A 19,201-nucleotide genomic window follows, 5' to 3' on the forward strand; every position below is an offset into this window, starting at 1 on the left:
GTATGCAAACTGGTGGAGATTGAATGTGGTGGGGAGTCCTCTCGATGACTGGAGTAAGAGCCACTGGGTGGAAATCGTTAGGCTAGCTAGACACATGCACAGGTTGGTGGTGCACCTGGGGCCTCACGGTCACCGTCCTGTTTCCCCGGCTGCTCGGGACCTGCCAGTTCATCAGCTGGCACATTATCTGCTCACCCACAGCGATAGATCGGCTCCCCGTGGTTTGGTTGCAGTATCTAGTGGGTCCACGTATTGACAACGGTGTCTCCAGATGTTCCCGGCCTTGTTCAGAATTCCCACCAGCAGTAACCTTCAGCCCCCACCTGCATGAAAACCTGGATTAGCACTGCTCTCCTCTCTTCTTAGAAACCCACTACTCCCAGTGCTTCCCTTCTATCCAAAGATCTAAACCAGTACAGAGTCCAACACCAGCCTCGTCCGCCTGTCACACTTTCATACTCACACGTTTTATTGTGTGTATGCTGGTCTGCTGAAACGTTAGCCCTGCTCCAGCTTCACTTCACAATGAGCACTGAGCAAAGAAAGCTTTCTTTGTGTTGGTTTCCCAAAATGCACAACGTGGACAACAAGATCAGGAAAGTCCAGTTCTAAAGAGAAACTGCAGTTAAACATGAATTCAGCAGATTTGTTTTATTCCACTTTCATTTCTCATGTGAGAATTGAAAGCGGATCAGCTGATCACGCTACTTCTTTCCACTCTGCTCATTTCCTCATTTCCCAAACTTGGACTGTTTTCACAGAAAACTTAATAGCTGCCCGTGATTTTCTTGAGATGACGCTCAGTCACGTGTGTTGACATTGTGACTATAATCACATGTCTGTTGTGTATTTAAATGTGGATGTTTCTGTGTGAGATCAGCAGCCGTCAAACCTCATCCAGCCGACCACGTCTGCACACGTAAGTCTGCTTTCACTCGCCGTCCTCATTTCACTCTTTATTTTACTCTGGTGGAAATTATCTCCCAACACTTTAGTATCATCTTATTAATTAAAGGTGGCAATAAGCTATTGTTCCCAATGTTCCTCTGGGTTCAGTTTACTGGTTTCTCAGAGTGAAGACAGCACATGAATGTGTGCAGATTGTTACTATTACTATCCTGATTCCTTGTTAAAACCTTTGTATATCTGGACTCTTGATTCAACTCTGTTTGGTGCAGGAACCATAATGTCTTTCATCGCCGAGCTCCAAGTGTCTTTGAACAAAGCCGAGGAGTTTGCGCTCCGTGAACAAGGCTTCAAGAAAATCTTTGTTAATCTGAACGAAGGAGCCGGGGGAAACCTCGTCTACCTCTGGTACAAAAAAGGCGATCATGCAATTACCAGGATTCAGATTTCCTTCAACGATGAGATGTCCACGGGTCTGTCCAGTGCCGGGTTCAAAAAGATCGACAAAAACCTCAACGAGGGGGCAGGTGGAGGCCCTGTCTACCTGTGGTACTACAAAGGTTCCTTAAAGTACGATGTTCCCATCAGGAAACTCGACGTCTCCGTACTAGCAGGAGATGAACCCTACAAGTATAAACTGGGCTGGGAGAGACTGGCCTGTGACCTGAACCACGGCGCTGGAGGGAACTGGATCTACCTGTGGTTGAAGAGAGAGAATCCCACCTACATCTGTGACATCAAGGCCACTGCTAAGTTTGAGGAAGATGACGACAACTTCAATGATGGCTACATCCGGGTGGATGAAGACACCAACAGGGGAGCAGGAGGGCCCTACATCTTCATCTGGTACCGTCAAACCACAGACCCCAAGGACGCCATCAGCAAGCTGGAAATCTCCTCCAGTGATGTCGAGCAAAAGAGCCTCCAAGACCAAGGCTATGAAATCGTGAACCAGGATCTGAACGAGGGCACCGCAGGAAAGGAGGTGTTCCTGTGGTACAAGAGAGACAGCGGCAGCGCTCCCATCAAGGCCATCACCGTGCTCGCCGACCCAGCGGCTAAGGAGGCGTATGACCATGACGGGCTCAAAGTGAACCCAGAAAGCCTGAACACAGGCGACCCAGGAGCTGCTCCCGTGTACCTGTGCTATCATAACTGAGAGCACTGAGCAGAAACCAGAGTTTGATGTTTGTTTCTTTAATGATGTTCAATCACTGTGATCTCAGAGGTTTGTCTCCTCCAGCGATCATTGATCCTTCAATCTGATTGATTAGCTCTGTATCACTTTGATGATTGTCTCTCTTTCAATAAAGTCTGTTTAGCATCTGAAATCTCTCTGTGTCGGCTCAGCAGGATCAATACATGACTTCATTTAGCAGAAACCCGAGTTCACACTGAGCCTCGCAGTAATCACAGCAGTAGGTCCTCTCTGGACTCATCGTGACCAATCAAAGGAAAGGTTGGAGCTGTGTGATGGCGTGCAGTCAGTATGTGAACTGAAACGGGTCCAGGAGGGAAGAAATGTCTGGATGAACCGTTCAAAGCTTCATCCGAGCAAATCAAAATGTATTTATGCACATTTGAAAACAACGTCAATCAAAGTGCTTCACAAAGTAAGAGCGAGTAAAATAATTTACCATTTCACTCGCTGGGCCACGCCCTCATTTTAGGTTTGACAGCGTTTTAGTCGGTGATGGCGACGGCTCCCGGGCCTGGCAGATCCCCGTGTGCTAAATCGGAGTGAAGAAGTGAAAAAATCGAGAACAAGGAGGGAGGGGCACGTAAACGAGAATGAACCGCTTGCAGAACTGGGGAACCTGTATAGATGACAACCGGAAGGAGCGCGTTTGGAGGCGTGGCCCTGCTCATCTCCAACACAAACATAGCAGCTTGCCAAATGATAATCAACTAACTTAAGGCCAAAGTAAAAAGACGAGTCTTTAAGATCAAAGACTGAACAGACTCAGAAGAGCGAACGGCAGTAAGATTGTTCCAGGTGCTGCAACAGCAAAGGCACGACCACCTGTTTCAGCCTCAGGCTGCATTAAGAGCATCTGATTAGAGGATGTTGGTGCTAAAACCACATGATCATGCCTGCTGGCCGCTGATAAAAGGCGAGCAGTTCTGTACTAATGCAAACAGTAGAGAGGAGTCAAAAATAGGGAGTTACAGCCGTCTAGTCTCGAAGTAATGAATGCACGAATCAGAAAAGGCTTGGCTTTAGAAATCTGACCTAGTGATAGAAACTTGATTTAACCTCTGTGGATACTTGTTTCTCTAATTTGAAGATCCAAGAATCCCGAGTCTCTAGAGAGGCAGCCAGCAGAGGGTATCAGCTGGTTCAGAGGGCTGCAGATTCATGCTGTCAAAGACAAAAACTTCAGCTCTCATTCAAAGTGAGAGTTTTGAGGTTACCAGACTCTGACATCATGAAGACAATTAAACGATGTGTGACATCCAAGCTCAAAGGAAATATGTTTGAATGTCATTGGCAAAGCGAAATAGTGATGAGGCGAGTGCGACGGTTAAAGCAGGAGACGACTCCTTCAGTACAGGAATGATTTGATGTGGGAACGACGGCCGGGCTCATTGATGTGCGACCATGCAGCGTTTAGAGCGTGGAAGTAATCACATTACTCTGAGTTTGATTCCGTAAAAACAACAGAAACCGCCTCCGCTGTTCACTCTGCGTGGGAGGAAAACTTCTTTCTACAGCGACAAATCAAACTTTAATCTGAGCGAGCAGCGAGCGCGCTGCCACGGGAACGTGACACTCAGAGAAACCCACGGCTCCTCCCACTGACATGACCGCTGTGGGCACCTCCACCCGCCCCACTCCTGCTGAACAGCTGACAGTAGATTTAAGAGCTGCTGAGTCTTTGATTCATTTCTGCTGTTTTACTTGCATCTGTTTGACAGAGCGGGCTCCAAAAACATGATTGTATTTTATGCTGGAGCAGCAGAGCTTCAGTGTTCAACACGTTTACAGAGTTGAGTTTGTGCTGGATGCAGAAAGTTAACAGATTAACACAAAAACAGACTTTATATGATGATTATGCAGAATAAACAGAGCTGGGCTGAAGCGTCTGTTGCTTTAGTACATATTCAGGTGGAGTGTCATGTTTTTTAAAAGTAACTAAGTAATAACGTAACTAATTACTTTTGAAAGTAAGTAATCAGGAAAGTAACAGGATTACATTCTTGAAGAAGTAATTAATAATTAGTAACTAATTACTTTTTTCAAGTAACTTGACCAACACTGTATATATTACACATAATTACTCCCCGCTCGCCCCTGTGGGCGTCTATCCTCCAAACTCGGTCCTCTACCAGAGGCCTGGGAGCTTGAGGGTCCTGCAGGATCTCAGCTGTTCCCAGGACTGCGCTCTTCTGGACAGAGATCTCCGCTGTTGTTCCCGGGATCTGCTGGAGCCACTCGCCTAGCTTGGGAGTCACCGCACCGAGTGCTCCGATTACCACGGGGACCACCGTCACCTTCACCCTCCACATCCTCTCGAGCTCTTCTCTGAGCCCTTGGTATTTCTCCAGCTTCTCGTGTTCCTTCTTCCTGATGTTGCTGTCATTGGGAACCGCTACATCGATCACTACATCTTCTTCTGTTTGTCTACCACCACTATGTCCGGTTGGTTAGCCACCACCATTTTGTCCGTCTGTATCTGGAAGTCCCACAGGATCTTAGCTCGGCCACCGTCTCCCATAACCACTTAATATGGAGGGCCAGGAGGCCCGAAATTAATCAAACACATCATTAAATAATCTTTTAAATGTGTCATGAATTTAAATTGTGAATCAGTAATTTATTCAATGTTCAGTTCGTTTTTATTTCAAACATATACATTCACCAACAGCCCATAATATCATCCAGCTGTTTGAAAAGCAGAAGAATATATTTATATTTATACTTATTTAGCCGCCCTTCAGTTCACGTCTTAATCATTTCCTCGCCATTCTATTTAAATTTGAACATCAAATCAATAGAGTTGTAATTTAATCATTCATATATTTAATAATTTATTTCCAGTTTTTTTTATTCGCATGAATAAATAAATATACTGAACATTAATTTGCAGAGTTTTGAACAGATTAAAAATATTTAAACAGCAAATTAAAAACAAACTGGCTTAAACGACACAGCGGGGGGGGGGGGGGGGGGGGTCTGGATCAGAGCTCAGACCGCAGAGGGGCGTGGTCAGAACTCCTGTTTACTGCGGCACAGCCACCGACCATCCCGACACCGCGCTCACAGGACGCCGTCAGGAAACTGCAGAAGAAGAGAAACGGGAAGTCTGCTGAACATGGGAATAACACTGTTTCGGTCACGTGACCCAACCTGCTCAGTCAGCTGTCTGGTCACGTGACGGGATCAGACGAACGCTTCGGTCGGTCTTTGTCACGGCGCCCCGCTCTGAGAACACACTGCCTGGCGGGGGCGCTACAATTCGGCCTTTTGTTCACATCATCTCCCAGAAGACCCGCCCACCCTGTGACATCACCACACACTCACATCAAACCTCACCTTTGTGGCTGAGGCGCCACCGATGACATCACAGCTCAGGATCCAATCAGAGAGCAGAGCCACCTGCAAGAACACAAACTGATGGTTAGATTCTGGCCGTGGACGCCGTGGAAGTCGTGGACGCCACGTGCCGCCTGGATCAGAGTACGCTTCAGTCCGGTTTTGTCACGGCCCCTCCCCTCTGTGAACAGACTGCTGTGGGAGGGGCTTCAGTCGGCCTTTTATTACATCACTTCCAGGCAGAGCGACATTTGACGGTTTTTAGTGTTTTTGGGTGAACTGGCCTTTAAAGTCAGATTTAAGAGGAGTCATTGATTGATTATTGATTATTATTAGTTTCATGTAAACACTGAGGACGAGCAGACTCCCGTTTCCTGCTCTCAGCTGAGTGAGGCGGACCCTCAGGGTCACGTGACACACCTCAGTCTGAGCACGTCCCACCCACCTGCTCACCTGTGCCGATGTCACAGCGGCTCTCGGTCCGTTTCCCAGCATGCATCGCTCACAGACAGAACTTCAGCTGTAATGACTTCAGGTAAAACCACCTGCTGCCCCCTGCTGGCCGGAGCCTCCATCACAGTCTGCAGAGTCAGCAAAGAAAAGCAGACATTAAACGTTCGGCGTCTCAAAGGCGTTCAAACATGAATAAAGCCCCGCCCCCTCAGTTATTACACTTTCTTACTAGTCTTCATTCTGAATTTCAGCTTCAGCAGGTTTCCAGCTTTTTTCCAACATCACTGTATTTATGAAACGCAGCAAAGATATTCGAACACAAACACGTCCATGAAGGAATTTTATCAAGTTAACAAATAAAAAACAATAAATGTCGTTTAGCTGAGTCCACAACAGTGTTGGTGTTTGTGACGCGAAGCCTGAGACGCAGAACTGACAGCAGCTCCACCTGCTGGACACCTACCGTCACATCTGGACTACAGCACACTGACACAGAGACCCACGGGGGCCTTTTTAAATCTGTAACCATCAATAATTCTGATCAGCAGTCTCCAAAACACCTGCTGAAGGCGGAGCCTCAGTGAAGTGCGGTAACATCACAAGGCTGATCTCTTTTAGGAAACTCGCCTCTCCGTCAGCCGCCACTCAAGCGTCTGCCTCCCAGCACCGGACGGTAACCTGGCATACCGGGCAGATTACCCGCTGTGAGCCGGACAGCCCGTCGGTTCGTTTCCATTACTGACGCTGGACTGAAGGACAGATCAGGGCGGGAGAAGCGACGCAAACAACGCTGAACTGTGACAGCAGGGCTGGGCCACATCATACCGCTCACGGTAACACCGGTGTGATGTTGGGCAACGATAAGAACACGAAACATGGCGATAGAATATAAATGCGCATGCGCAGAGCCTTTGTTTTCATACGCACACGGCGGAAAAAGCATGGCGGCAACGCAGAATGAGAAGAGCGAAAATGAATCGTTGAATGAAACGATGAACCTGAACTGGTTTGTAAAAATGCTGCAGCTTCACTGGTGTGGAACTGGTTTAGCTTTACTGTCAGATACACAACAAAGCACAGTTTTGGTAGCGCATGCTAGCGGGCCGTCGTTATTACCAAACCGATTTTATGTGCACGGCGCTCGAAAATCTTTCACATGTTTCAGTACGACTTTGCTGAGCTACGAAGCCGCACCGCCTGATGGATTGTCGGAGCATTACGGCATCGTAGGCGGAGCCTCGCGGAGTGATACGTACTGTGCTTCAACATAATATTGACTATGTGCACGTTAGCATATGCTACTTCCGGTGCGGAAACTCCTGTGGGGAGCTTTGTTTCCGGTGTCCTATTCGCGCCTGGTTTACAGTCCAAAACAAGCAAATGAATGAATCAAGCGGCGATTTACATTTCTGTAGATGTCTCGGGCATTTACCCAACATATCTGTAAATGATGTTCATCGACTTGTTGATATTTTTCCCCCGCGCCTCAGAGCAAAAGAGAAAAGGATTCAAATGTTATATTTCTCAGCGGTCCCTCGTTTATCGCGGGTGTTATGTTCTAAAAATAACCAGCGATAGGTGAAATCAAGTAGCCACTTTTTTTTCAATGTGACGTAACATAAGCATGCAAACTTGCACTAAAAAATCTGCGACACAGCGAGGTGAAAGGTGAACCGCGTTATAGCGAGGGACCGCTGGAAGTTTGAAGGTAAGTCACAACATACCCTTTGTAAATACTAATGTATAGAAACCGTTACCAGCATTCATTCATTTTTTGTGTGGCTTTTTTCACGGTTTGTTAACATGCTGTGTAGGTGTGTACTTGAGTCAAACACACCCAGGTGTTAGCAGCAGACAGCAGGTGACGCGGTGACCGTGGACCACAGGTGGAGGGAGTGACCTGCTGAGCCACTGCTGACCGGAGCCGCACAGCAGCTGCTGTAGATCCACGCACGGTCACTGAGACACAAACACGACACTAAAGCGACCGGAAGGATTGTTTATGATGTAGCGCCGAGTCTGTGAATGACGTCACGCATGTCCTGACTTACATCATTTAAACCGACCGCAGAATATTCACCAACACGAGCAGAGGAATAAAACACACAGAAACACCGGAAGTGGGAACCCCACGGCTCACCTGGTCGCCCCGCGGACACGTCCGCGTGGAGCGTCCCGTCGGGTCCCGGTCCACGTCTCAGGCGCACGTGGAGATCATGACTGATTATTGAAGACTGGTCTGATAAGAAGCCTCGAGTCCGGTCCGCCGACCAATCAGCGTCCACCGCCCCGGCTGCTCAAAATTTATTGGTGGATGGAAAACGACACGGTGCGTCACCGCCACCGGCTGGCGCGGAGGGCGAACTGCAGCCCAGACAAGCCAAACATAAGGCTCGGGGCCAGAATCCAGCCCACTGGGCAGGGTTGGGACACGCACCACGGGGAGCGTACGCCCGCTGCGCTCCGGGCACAAACTCACATTCTGATCTAAAATGCTCTGTTCCCAGCTCTGTGCTGGGATGCACCTGGACCCAGTGCAGGTGTGGGAGACAGAAGGACTCTGGCCAAAACAACATCTCTGATGGACAGAGTCTCCCAGCCCATGCATGTAGATGTTGCTGCAGAGCTGCTGCAGTGACAGACTGTTGCGTCCTCGATGATGAAGGAGCTGCAGGTCCTTCCTCCCTGCAGCTGTCAGACTGTACGATCAGAGCTGCTCCCAACAAACAGATGTTTACATCAATGCTGTAACTGCAATAAGTTAATCAACCGATTCGCACTACAACCTGGTTTTCTTATCTGTAGTTATTTTTATTGAATTTAATAACTGTACAGTACTCTCTGTTTATAGTAACCATTGTCCTTAATGTAAATATGTAAGAGAAATTGTGTGTTTCTATCCTGTGTGTTTGTATTTGTGTCTTTCTGGCTGCTGTTACAACCAAATTTCCTCTCGTGGGACAATTAAAGGATTATTCTAAAATCTGACAACATCATAAAATTAGAGAAGAGAAGGTTATATTCTTTATATTTTTAAACCCACCAACATGTTAACGAATCTTTTTCTTGAAATACAAAAATGAACGTATGCACAAATTCTGGAGCCTATCCTGGCTGTGCGAGGGGGAGAGGCGGAGTCCACCGAAGGCGTCCGCTGTGCAGCGACTCCAACACTTCCTCACACGTATGATGATGATGATGGACTCTGCAGGTTTGATGTGAAGCCACATGACCTCAGTGTGTCTGCCAAACAAAGATTTACAAATGAAGGTTTTCCACATAAATGAGTTAAAACTACAAATTTGACCCTTTTGAAAGATTTTTCTTTACTTCATACGAAGAAAACTTTCAGGGCTGAAAAACTGCAAACACTTTTACACCCACTGCAAAACTCACAATGTTGTTGATGCAGTGATCATCAGTATGAGGACACATGTGTTTGACTTAGAGGAAAAATGCATTGTGGGTAAATGTTCAACATGGAGGCTGTGGGACAGGCGTGCGTTAACCTGATACCAGGATGGTCTCCTGGCGGGGACTTTCAGTGTTATGTGGAAACAGCCTGTGGTTTGGTGCACTGCTGGATAAATGTGGTTTCCTGTGGTGGTTAGCTGTGGCAGGAAGTCAGCATGAGTTCTGTGGACAGTGGCGAGTGGGTCACGGTACCGAGTAATACGCTCACTTTTTCCTAAGAATCCTTCGGGTCACATGATCAGTGTCGGGTAAATAAAGGCTGCGTTTCTGTGAGGTCAGCAGCTCTCAGCCAATCAGACACCGTCTGCACGGTACGACCCTCAGCACGCGGGATCTACACCCATCTTAGAAGAGTATAAAAAGGCTGCCATGGTTGTCATGGTAACAGAGCTGAGCATGCTCACTGAGCAGAGACCACAGACTCAAACATCCTGATTTTCTTCCATCCCTGTGATCTCAGAGGTTTGACTCCAGCAGCGATTATCGATCCTGTCATCACTCCAATCAATCAGTTTGATTGGCTCTGTTTCAATAAAGTCAGAGCCTTTCATGTGTCAAAGCTTCATCTGAAGCTTGTTGATCCCAACATAAAGTGAGAGAACACTCTCGCTCGTCCCCACAAACCCTCCACACCACATCAGGCACAAAACGAGACCTCGGATCAGGCGAAAAGCAGGAAGTGAAGCCGTCCGTTAACTCCGGCACGCCATATCCATCCTCTGACATCTTGAAATTCATATAACTGTTATAATTCAAACAAAACATTTTCACGACTTTTCCTGAAATGGACTTTTTCATCAAACAGGGAATTTTGAGTTGTGATCAAAAAGATTAAGACCACCTAAACTGGCCGACATTAGCACCTCAGGAATGGATGTAAAACTATTGCCTAGCAACACTTATCGTTTACACGCATGTTGATATGAAGGCGGCTGGACCATGAGCTACAGCGAGCAGACGTTCATCCTTTTAAGTACCTTAAATAAATGAAGTAAACTTCATTTAAAACCAGTCCTACCTCACAGAGCTCCAGTTCATCTAACATTTTCCCCCATTTCACTTTTACTCACTGCTACATCCTGTTTGGCTGCAGGTCACACTCCACACCAGCAGGTGGCAGTAACACACCAGTTCTTATTATTGAACATTATTATTTAATCATTATTAAACATCAGGTCTCTGTTGGTACATATTAGTTGGTCTGCCTGGTTACAGCAGGATGTAAGTTAGCTTAAACGAGTCAGTCGAACGATCAGAGTCCTCGAAGCGGCGCCAGCTCAGTTTAGGCTTTCTGTGTATTTCTCATGGCTTCATCTGTTGTTCTGTTTTCTGTGGCTCATATTTTTCATCCATTCTCCTCTCATCCAGGTCAGGGTCACGGGGGGTGGGGCTAAAACTTTCCCAGGTGCCTGTGGGTACAGGGCACACCCTGGACGGGTCTACCACAGGGCACACCCAGTCACCCGTTTTATATTGTGTATCATAGTTGGTTTTGTATATGTGGGTAATGATCTGTCTGATCGACTGTATCAGACATCATGCTTTCTCTTATTTTCCTGGTTGTCTCTTTAGCCAATCGTGTTTTTCTCGATGAGACGCAACAAATACGGAAGCTGCACTTCTGCACTGGCGGTCAGGATGTTTCCCTGTTTTATACGAGGTAGCAGCTGCAATCAGCTTTTGGAAAAAGTCACGCATACATCCTTATTTATCCAGGTAAACACTCTGACTTGGAGCTGGGTCATACAAGATGGCATCTTTACCTGATGTTACACTAACGCTGGCGATCAGGATACAGCCGGTTACAACCTGCCAAGATAACCCAGGGTTTGATCTGCGCATTGGGGGGGTGGCGTGTGCCACAAACCCGACACGAGCTCAGCACGAATACATGAATGTTTACAGAGCAATGAAACCGCTTCAATTTGTTTTATCCTATTTTATGTTTTCTGCTTTGACTACTTTGTCAACAGATGTGCTGTATAAATAAACGTGAACTTGCTGCCAACAGGGGAAAAGACTATTGAAGCTCATCGCACGAAGCCTCCAGACCCTCCCATTCTCCCCGTAGCGGTCCGACGGATGATCCAGGAATGGTGACGCCACGTTCAAGACGCTAACCCTGAAGTCACCCGGATTAGCCAAAAAGTCGTCTTCGTGGAGCACACCTCCGATCATCAGAGCGCTTTATTATCACAGAGTTTATGAATCAACAGTCCACCAATCAGCAGTCAGCATAGCTGGGACCTTCCAAAACAAAATACCTGCTGACCTCTGATCTCACAGACAGACCTCTCCTGGATGTTTCCATGACAACCAGGAGGTCCGAAGGAGTTCAGGACTCTGAGTTCAGGGAGGAGATTTTATCGATGGACTGCAGCAGCTGAGACACCAAACGCAGAGTCTCTGCTTCCCCCAGCAGCTGCCTGCAGAGACAGGTGAGACAGAGACAGGTGAGACAGACAGGTGAGACAGACACAGGTGAGACAGAGACAGGTGAGAGAGACACAGGTGAGACAGAGACAGGTGACAGGGAGACACAGGTGAGACAGAGACAGGTGAGACAGAGACAGGTGAGACAGACAGGTGAGACAGAGACAGGTGAGACAGACAGGTGACAGGGAGACACAGGTGAGACAGAGACAGGTGAGACAGACAGGTGACAGGGAGACAGGTGAGACAGAGACAGGTGAGACAGACATGTGGCAGGGAGACACAGGTGAGACAGAGACAGGTGAGACAGACACAGGTGAGACAGACAGGGGACAGGGAGACACGGGTGATACAGAAACAGGTGAGACAGGCAGGTGACAGGGAGACACAGGTGAGACAGAGACAGGTGAGACAGAGACAGGTGAGATAGTAACAGGTGAGACAGACACAGGTGAGATAGTAACAGGTGAGACAGACACAGGTGAGATAGTAACAGGTGAGACAGACACAGGTGAGACAGACAGGGGACAGGGAGACACGGGTGATACAGAAACAGGTGAGACAGGCAGGTGACAGGGAGACACAGGTGAGACAGAGACAGGTGAGACAGAGACAGGTGAGATAGTAACAGGTGAGACAGACACAGGTGAGATAGTAACAGGTGAGACAGACACAGGTGAGACAGACAGGGGACAGGGAGACACAGGTGAGACAGACAGGTGACAGGGAGACACAGGTGAGACAGAGACAGGTGAGACAGAGACAGGTGAGATAGTAACAGGTGAGACAGACAGGTGACAGGGAGACACAGGTGAGACAGAGACAGGTGAGACAGACAGGTGACAGGGAGACACAGGTGAGACAGAGACAGGTGAGACAGAAACAGGTGAGACAGACAGGTGAGACAGACAGGTGAGACAAACACAGGTGAGACAGACAGGTGAGACAGACACAGGTGAGACAGACAGGTGACAGGGAGAGAGCAGCAGCATTAACAGCTTGGTGTTGTGGCTGATTGCTGTATGTGTCTGCAGGTACTGACCGGATGGAGGAGTGGGCGTGGCTCGCCATCTTGTTCAGGTAGTCGGATGCCACCTGAGCATTTTGCCTCATCGTCATGACGACCTGAGACTCCATCGACTTCAGACCGTTGTTCTCAGCCCGCAGAGAATCCACCTCGGCCTCAAACACACACACACACGCGCTGATACACACAGCCAGCTGATTGTCAATAATCAATGATTCGTTCTCCATCTCACCTGCAGCTGCTGTAGCTCCGCCTTCAGTTTGGAAGCGGCGTTCTCCGCTTTCACCGCTCGCCGCTAACATGGACAGACGTAGAGTATTTTTACACACACACACAGACACACATGTTCATGCAAACACTGTGTTTGTGCGTTTGTGTGTACCGTCATCAGGTGGAGGTTCTGCTCCACAGAGTGAACCATGCTCTCCAGGTCCTGGGCCTCCTTCTCCTCCTGACGCCTCCTCTGCAGCAGCTCCTCCGAGAGCTGCGACGCCCTGGGAGACAGAGGCATGCTGGGTAAATGATTGGTCAGCGACATATTGCGGCGCTGTCCTGTGATTGGTTGGTACAAACCTGCGTTCGTTCATTTCGGTTCTCCTCTGCAGCTCCCTGACGGTCCTCCTCAGTGCTGCGTTCTCCTCCTTCAGCTGACAGAACAGGAGCTCGTTAACACGCCTGTTCTGCTTTGTCCCACGCTCCCTGAACTAAGCGCTCTGTGGTTACCTGCTGCGTCTGGCTGCTCCTGGCACTCCTCCTCCTGCAGAGGGTGGCTGGCTCAGCCATTGATGTCTCGTCATCTCCTTCATAGTTCTCTCCTCCTCCCACTGCACCTCCTCCTGCAGCTGCTTCAGGTTTGGAGGAGAACCTGGTGACACAGGTGAAGGTGACTTCACGGCAGGTGCAGTTTCATCTGCACAGATGCTGCTCGGACATTTTTACGCCCCGCCCTTCATCAGACTCACCTGGTCTCCTCCTCTTCTACTTCCTCCTCTGTGCACAGGGAGGAGGTGCTGCCAACGCCTGACTGGAAGCTCCGCCCCCACTCCTCCTCCTCCTGATGAGACAGACAGAGGCTGTGTGAGGCGGGTCGGGCGTATCCTTCGTGGTCCACGCTATCCCAGGATTCACTGCGAATCTGAGGTTGAAGAAATGTTTTGGAAAAAATGGCGGCCTGTCGACGGGAAGCGGTCCAGAAACGGACGAATGTTAGCACAACGAAGAATCTGAAAACACGTTAAACTCAGCTAACCTTCGGCGAAGTTAGGTGGCGTTATATCTAACATGGCTCGGGTCGTACGAGCTGTTTGTCGCTGTGAAGCCAAACGTCAACGTTTACACCGAGCAGACGGCTGTAAGCCAAGTGCATTTACGGGGACCAAACATCTGGCCCGTGGACTGTGCTGAGGACACAGACTCAAGCATGAAGTTCTCATCCTGTATAAGCTGCTAATGCTAAGACAGACAGACCTTAGAGGAGAAAACTGTGTTTTCATCTGTTAACAGATATTTGATCGAGTTTTCTGCCTTTGTTGTTAACGGCCACGTTTGAGTCCAGAGTCAGGAGAGAGGAGACGGAGGCTCTCCACCCCTGATGACACACCGGGACAGTGTGTGAAGAGGAGGAGGAGCCAGCAGCAGCTGAGACATGCAGAGAGAACAGCTGATCTCTGCAGTCGGTGGAAACACTGAAACAGTTTCTGGATATTTGCTGTGTCACTGTGGCTTATGTTTAAAGACTTTAATCGATGGTTCCAGCAGTTACAATGTTCTTGCTTGTACATTTCTGTGGTCAGTATTGTAAAGGGGTGGTTATCTTGTCACAAAGAACAAGTTTTGTTACGCCGCTATTATCGCGAGGTTTGGGCGTGATAGTATAGGCTGTGAGCCCACGTTTAATAATCACGCTGAGGAGTTCAGCGAGCTACCTGCAAAGGCCTGGTTAGTCTACCAGCTGTATCAGGTATTTGCTATTTGCCATAACTGTATCGTAATATTGTGAGAATTTGTAATGTATGGTGTTCTAATTATTTTATGTTTTAATTTAGACTGTAAAGGTCTTCTAGGACCTCCGAAGTGGCGGCCACGAGGTCATTTGTTGTTGTTAAAGCACGAGTGTTATTTTTGATAGACTAAGGCGCTTAAAGCCTTCGTGTTTTATGTTTGTAGTTTTCACGGCGTTCAATAAATGCAGCGAAGCGCCCGTCTTGAAGAAGCCGTGCCTGTGTTGAGTTACATTTGCTTCGTGTTTTTGCAGAAGCATCTCCAACACTAACTGTAGCAGCTGCATGCAGGGACACGTTTGTCCTGCAGGACAGGAGACAGGGAGCCACACACAGCTGTGACTGATCCACAGTGTCTTTAGTTCAACTATTGTTGCACAGTTTTCTCTGCAGTAAATAAAGATGCATCAGGTCATGTTGTGTGAAACAGGATCACAGGTTTAAACGTGACTTTCAGACTGTGGCTGCAGTTTGTTTGTATTTGTCTGCGAATCAGTCGCAGGTGTTGAATTTGAACTGAGATGTACGAAATCATATTCCATAACCAACACGCTGCTAGTTTCACGCTATCATGGGTAGGCGGAGCCTAAAGAAGCACAGGCTCCCGGTGTGATTGGTCGTTTTGGTGGACACTTCAGGTTACACTGTGGCAGCGACAGAAACAGTTTCTAACTGTCCAGCCGTGGAAATACGGACACCTGTCAGTGGGTTGTTGATGTCGAAGCATGAAGGAGGGGCCTAAGGGAACACCTGTCACCACCTTACAGTGCTGTGTGCCATTCCCCACCCCTCTGTGGGACTCATCAGTGGGTTAGAGTGGGCCCTGCTGTGTCAGTCGTCTGCAGATGTCTGTTTGTAAGGTTGGAAGCTGCAGTCAGCTGAGACTGAAGGAGACACTGAAGGAGACACTGAAGGAGTCACTGAAGGAGACACTGAAGGAGACACTGAAGGAGTCACTGATGATGATGAAACTCTGAAAACAGATGAACTCAACCAGCTTTTTGGGATTTCCTAACCCGGATGACTGAGCGTGCATCAAGACAAGGCCGTAGCTGCTGCTGTCGCGGTTGCTAGGCAACAGGGACCGCGTGTCCACTTTAACAGGTCTGCACTTCTGGTGTTCGTGACCTTGGAAGGACCCGCCCTACGTAGACCGTATCCCCTAACCTCTCCCCCTCGACCCCGGTGAGGAGAAAAGTGGGATTGATTGATGGCTTTTCTCCGCCTCTTTGTCTGGACAGAGACCGCGAATGCACTGGGAACAACATGGCGGCGGCGTGTGTCTGTATGTAAACAACAGCTGGTGCTCTGCAGTCACTGTGAGAGAGAAGCTCTGGGGTTTACATCCACCCCGAGCTGACGCAGCCACAGAGCACGTCACCAACACTGGAGCAGTTTTCACTCTGCCAAGTTCATCCTGGTGATTTCAGCCACGCTTCCCCTCACAGTCGCTTAAAGGACACCAACAGTGTGACATGCAGCACACGTCAGGGGAAGATAAATGCTACGGCTCTGAACCAGATGCATTTAAAGCCCCGCCCCTCCGCCCTCTCGGCTCAGCACCACACGTCCTGCTGGCCCTGCTTACAGCCCGTCACCAGAAACATCGAGCAGTGGACAGAGGAAAGCATCCTCACCCTACAAGGATGTTTCACAGCCACTGACTGGGACAGCCTTCTTTCTCCCTCTGATGACATCGACAAACACGTCACCACGGTGACATCATACATCTCCCTCTGTGTTGACAACATTATCCCCTCAAAAACAGCCTCCATCTACCCAACAACAAACCCTGGATCACCAACGAGCTCAAGGAAATCCTTAATTAAAAAAGAGACTTTCTTCACGGCTCTGCTCTGGATAAAAAGGAGGTCAACAGGGAGGTCGACATGGAGGTCAACAGGGAGGTCAACAGGGAGGTCGACATGGAGGTCAACAGGGAGGTCAACAGGGAGGTCAACATGGAGGTCAACAGGGAGGTCAACATGGAGGTCAAGAGGGAGGTCAACATGGAGGTCAACAGGGAGGTCAAGAGGGAGGTCAAGAGGGAGGTCAACAGGGAGGTCGACATGGAGGTCAACAGGGAGGTCAACAGGGAGGTCAACATGGAGGTCAACAGGGAGGTCAACATGGAGGTCAAGAGGGAGGTCAACAGGGAGGTCAAGAGGGAGGTCAACGGGGAGGTCAACGGGGAGGTCAACAGGGAGGTCAACATGGAGGTCAACAGGGAGGTCAACAGGGAGGTCAAGAGGGAGGTCAAGAGGGAGGTCAAGAGGGAGGTCAACGGGGAGGTCAACGGGGAGGTCAACGGGGAGGTCAAGAGCTCCCTGACTCCTCCACCAGACTTCTGTTTGCTTCTCATCAGCGTTCATCACTCTGCAGCCTCACATCCTGCCCACTAAACTTTCCACCCGATTTCACCTGATGATCAGCTGATCCTGTGGATATTGGACCTTCTGACCAACAGGACTCAGAAAGTTCGGTCAACAACTCTCTTTCTTCTCTCCGTTCCACCTCCACGGGCTCCCCCCAGGCCTGTGTGCTCTCCCCCCTGCTCTTCATCCTCTACACTGATGACTGCAGATCCACACAGCCCAGCTGTCACCTGGTGAAATATGCTGACGACACAGTTCTCCTGTCACTGCTGTCAGGCCCTCACAGCACCACGGCTCTGCAGGAGCTTGTAGAGAGGTATGACAGCTCCAAACTCGAACTGAAGGTGAGCAACACCAAAGAGATGGTGGTGACCTTCTCCAGCAGGCAGAGGGATCTGGCTGCTTCAGTCACCACCATCCACAGGAAGCCAGTGGAGGTCGCTGAGGAGCACAAACACCTGGGAACCATCTTTGACAAACACAGAGGACCAACAGCTACACCTCCTTAGGAGTCAGCACCCCCATCATGATGACTCTTTACTACGCCTTCCTGGGAAGCATCCTGACCTTCATCAGCTGCTGGTTCCCCTCCCTCAGCCTTCAGGAACAGACTGCATCAGTGTCTGGCAGGTTTTCAGCCAACAGGCCTCAGACAGGCAGCCTGAATCATCAACGACCCCGCTCACATTCTTCACCTCGCATTTCAAAGCTCGCCCTCTGGGCGACGCCTCCACTGCATTTCCTGCAGGACTGAGAGGAGGAGGAGCGCCACCTTTGTCCCCTCAGCCACTCTGCTTTTAACTCCAGCCGATAAGAACATTTACAGAAACAGAAACTCTACTCTCTTCTTATACCACCGACACTTTACTCACTTTCAGTCACTTTAATTTTAAAACTGTATATTCTGTGTATTTATTATCTCACTCTTATTGTTCGTATCATCAACATCATGCTGCTCTGTTGCTTGTTAATTGCCTCTTGGGGATAAATAAAGTCTGTCTGATGCTGATGCTGAGACCTGGAACGACCTCACACTCGTGTCTGCTTCTCGGCGTGACGCCGGATACCCAAAGTGTTGAAACTACAACGAGCAGAAGCTGGACTACAAACCGCACATCTGACCCCACGCTGTGTTGTAACCTGGTTGGTTTGTGGAGGATCAGAGGAGCAGGTGGGGTCAGATGACGTCACAGAGCATGTGTTGTGTCACTGCAGGCGCTCAGCGTGGGTCTGTGCTCACGCTGTGACACGTGTTTGTGATGGAGTCGCTGTTTCCTGCAGATTTTGAGAAACAGCAGCTGAGCTCAGGTCGTCTCTGCAGTTTCATGAGAACTCAGCAGCATGACGTGGGCTGAACACTCGGCGTGGGCTGAACACTCAGCGTGGGGCCGATGGACGGTTTGAGCTGTGAGCCGATTACACGCTCGGCCCACAGCGATCACATCCACGACCGCCACAGCGCAGCGGTTTGAAGTTTGTGTCACTCTTTTAAATATGCACACGTACACGCGTGTGACAGCTGCGAGCACAGACCCACTCTGTGTTTGTGCTCTGACCTCAGTGCGCGCCTGCTCCTGCTCCGGGTCCGGGTCCTGGTTCTTCCAGCGCAGAAACTCTCTGAAGGAGAACGGGTTGAGCTCCTCCGCCTCCTCCTCCACCTCCTCATCTGCACACAGAAGAGCTGGAGCTGTGACGGAGGCTCACAGGGCGACTGCAGACCCCCCCCTCCACCCCGACACTCACCGTCTGTGATGATCAGAGTCTTGCCGCCTCTCTGGTTGGACATGTCGGACTCGCAGACAGACACGTGGCTCGCTCCGCCCCTGACTTCCGTTCACGTATCGATCATAACTATCGATCAGCCTCTGAATCTCCTCTGCGGGACCAAACCAAACCCGGAAACACCAGCCGACGGCTCCCGGTACACGTGATCCACATTCCCACTTATCATTGGCTGGAACCACTTCGTGACGTCAGAGAAAAAACTGCCCACAAG

The 19,201-nt window shown here is 49.3% G+C and overlaps 2 protein-coding genes across 8 annotated transcripts; one reads left to right on the forward strand and one right to left on the reverse strand.

Annotated features, from left to right (window-relative positions):
- Nucleotides 1-779: 779 nt before the first annotated feature.
- Nucleotides 780-2,237, forward strand: LOC146506007 (uncharacterized). Its single transcript, XM_085181291.1, has 2 exons — nucleotides 780-919; nucleotides 1,179-2,237. The coding sequence occupies exon 2, from the start codon at nucleotides 1,187-1,189 to the stop codon at nucleotides 2,063-2,065; it is 879 nt and encodes a 292-aa protein (XP_085037417.1). The 5' UTR covers nucleotides 780-919; nucleotides 1,179-1,186; the 3' UTR covers nucleotides 2,066-2,237.
- Nucleotides 2,238-4,723: 2,486 nt separating this feature from the next.
- Nucleotides 4,724-19,130, reverse strand: entr1 (endosome associated trafficking regulator 1). 7 transcript variants are annotated; one of them, XR_014877357.1, is made up of 13 exons: nucleotides 18,949-19,130; nucleotides 18,762-18,871; nucleotides 13,793-13,965; nucleotides 13,554-13,695; nucleotides 13,404-13,477; nucleotides 13,213-13,324; nucleotides 13,063-13,125; nucleotides 12,846-12,985; nucleotides 11,635-11,796; nucleotides 8,037-9,139; nucleotides 5,897-6,024; nucleotides 5,444-5,506; nucleotides 4,724-5,188 (listed from the first exon to the last, which is right to left on the reverse strand). XR_014877357.1 is itself a non-coding variant. In XM_085181290.1 (9 exons), exons 1-9 carry the CDS (start codon nucleotides 18,989-18,991, stop codon nucleotides 11,706-11,708), a joined length of 948 nt encoding a protein of 315 aa, XP_085037416.1. In that variant the 5' UTR covers nucleotides 18,992-19,129; the 3' UTR covers nucleotides 9,198-11,705. The 7 variants fall into 7 exon arrangements, 1 of the variants encoding a protein (XP_085037416.1); XR_014877356.1 differs by having other exon boundaries at nucleotides 11,643-11,796; nucleotides 18,949-19,129; XR_014877358.1 differs by having other exon boundaries at nucleotides 5,889-6,024; nucleotides 11,643-11,796; nucleotides 18,949-19,129.
- Nucleotides 19,131-19,201: the final 71 nt, after the last annotated feature.

The sequence above is a fragment of the Neolamprologus multifasciatus genome, chromosome 12 (assembly GCF_963576455.1).
Source record: "Neolamprologus multifasciatus chromosome 12, fNeoMul1.2, whole genome shotgun sequence".
In the NCBI taxonomy this organism is placed as follows: Eukaryota; Metazoa; Chordata; class Actinopteri; order Cichliformes; family Cichlidae; genus Neolamprologus; species Neolamprologus multifasciatus.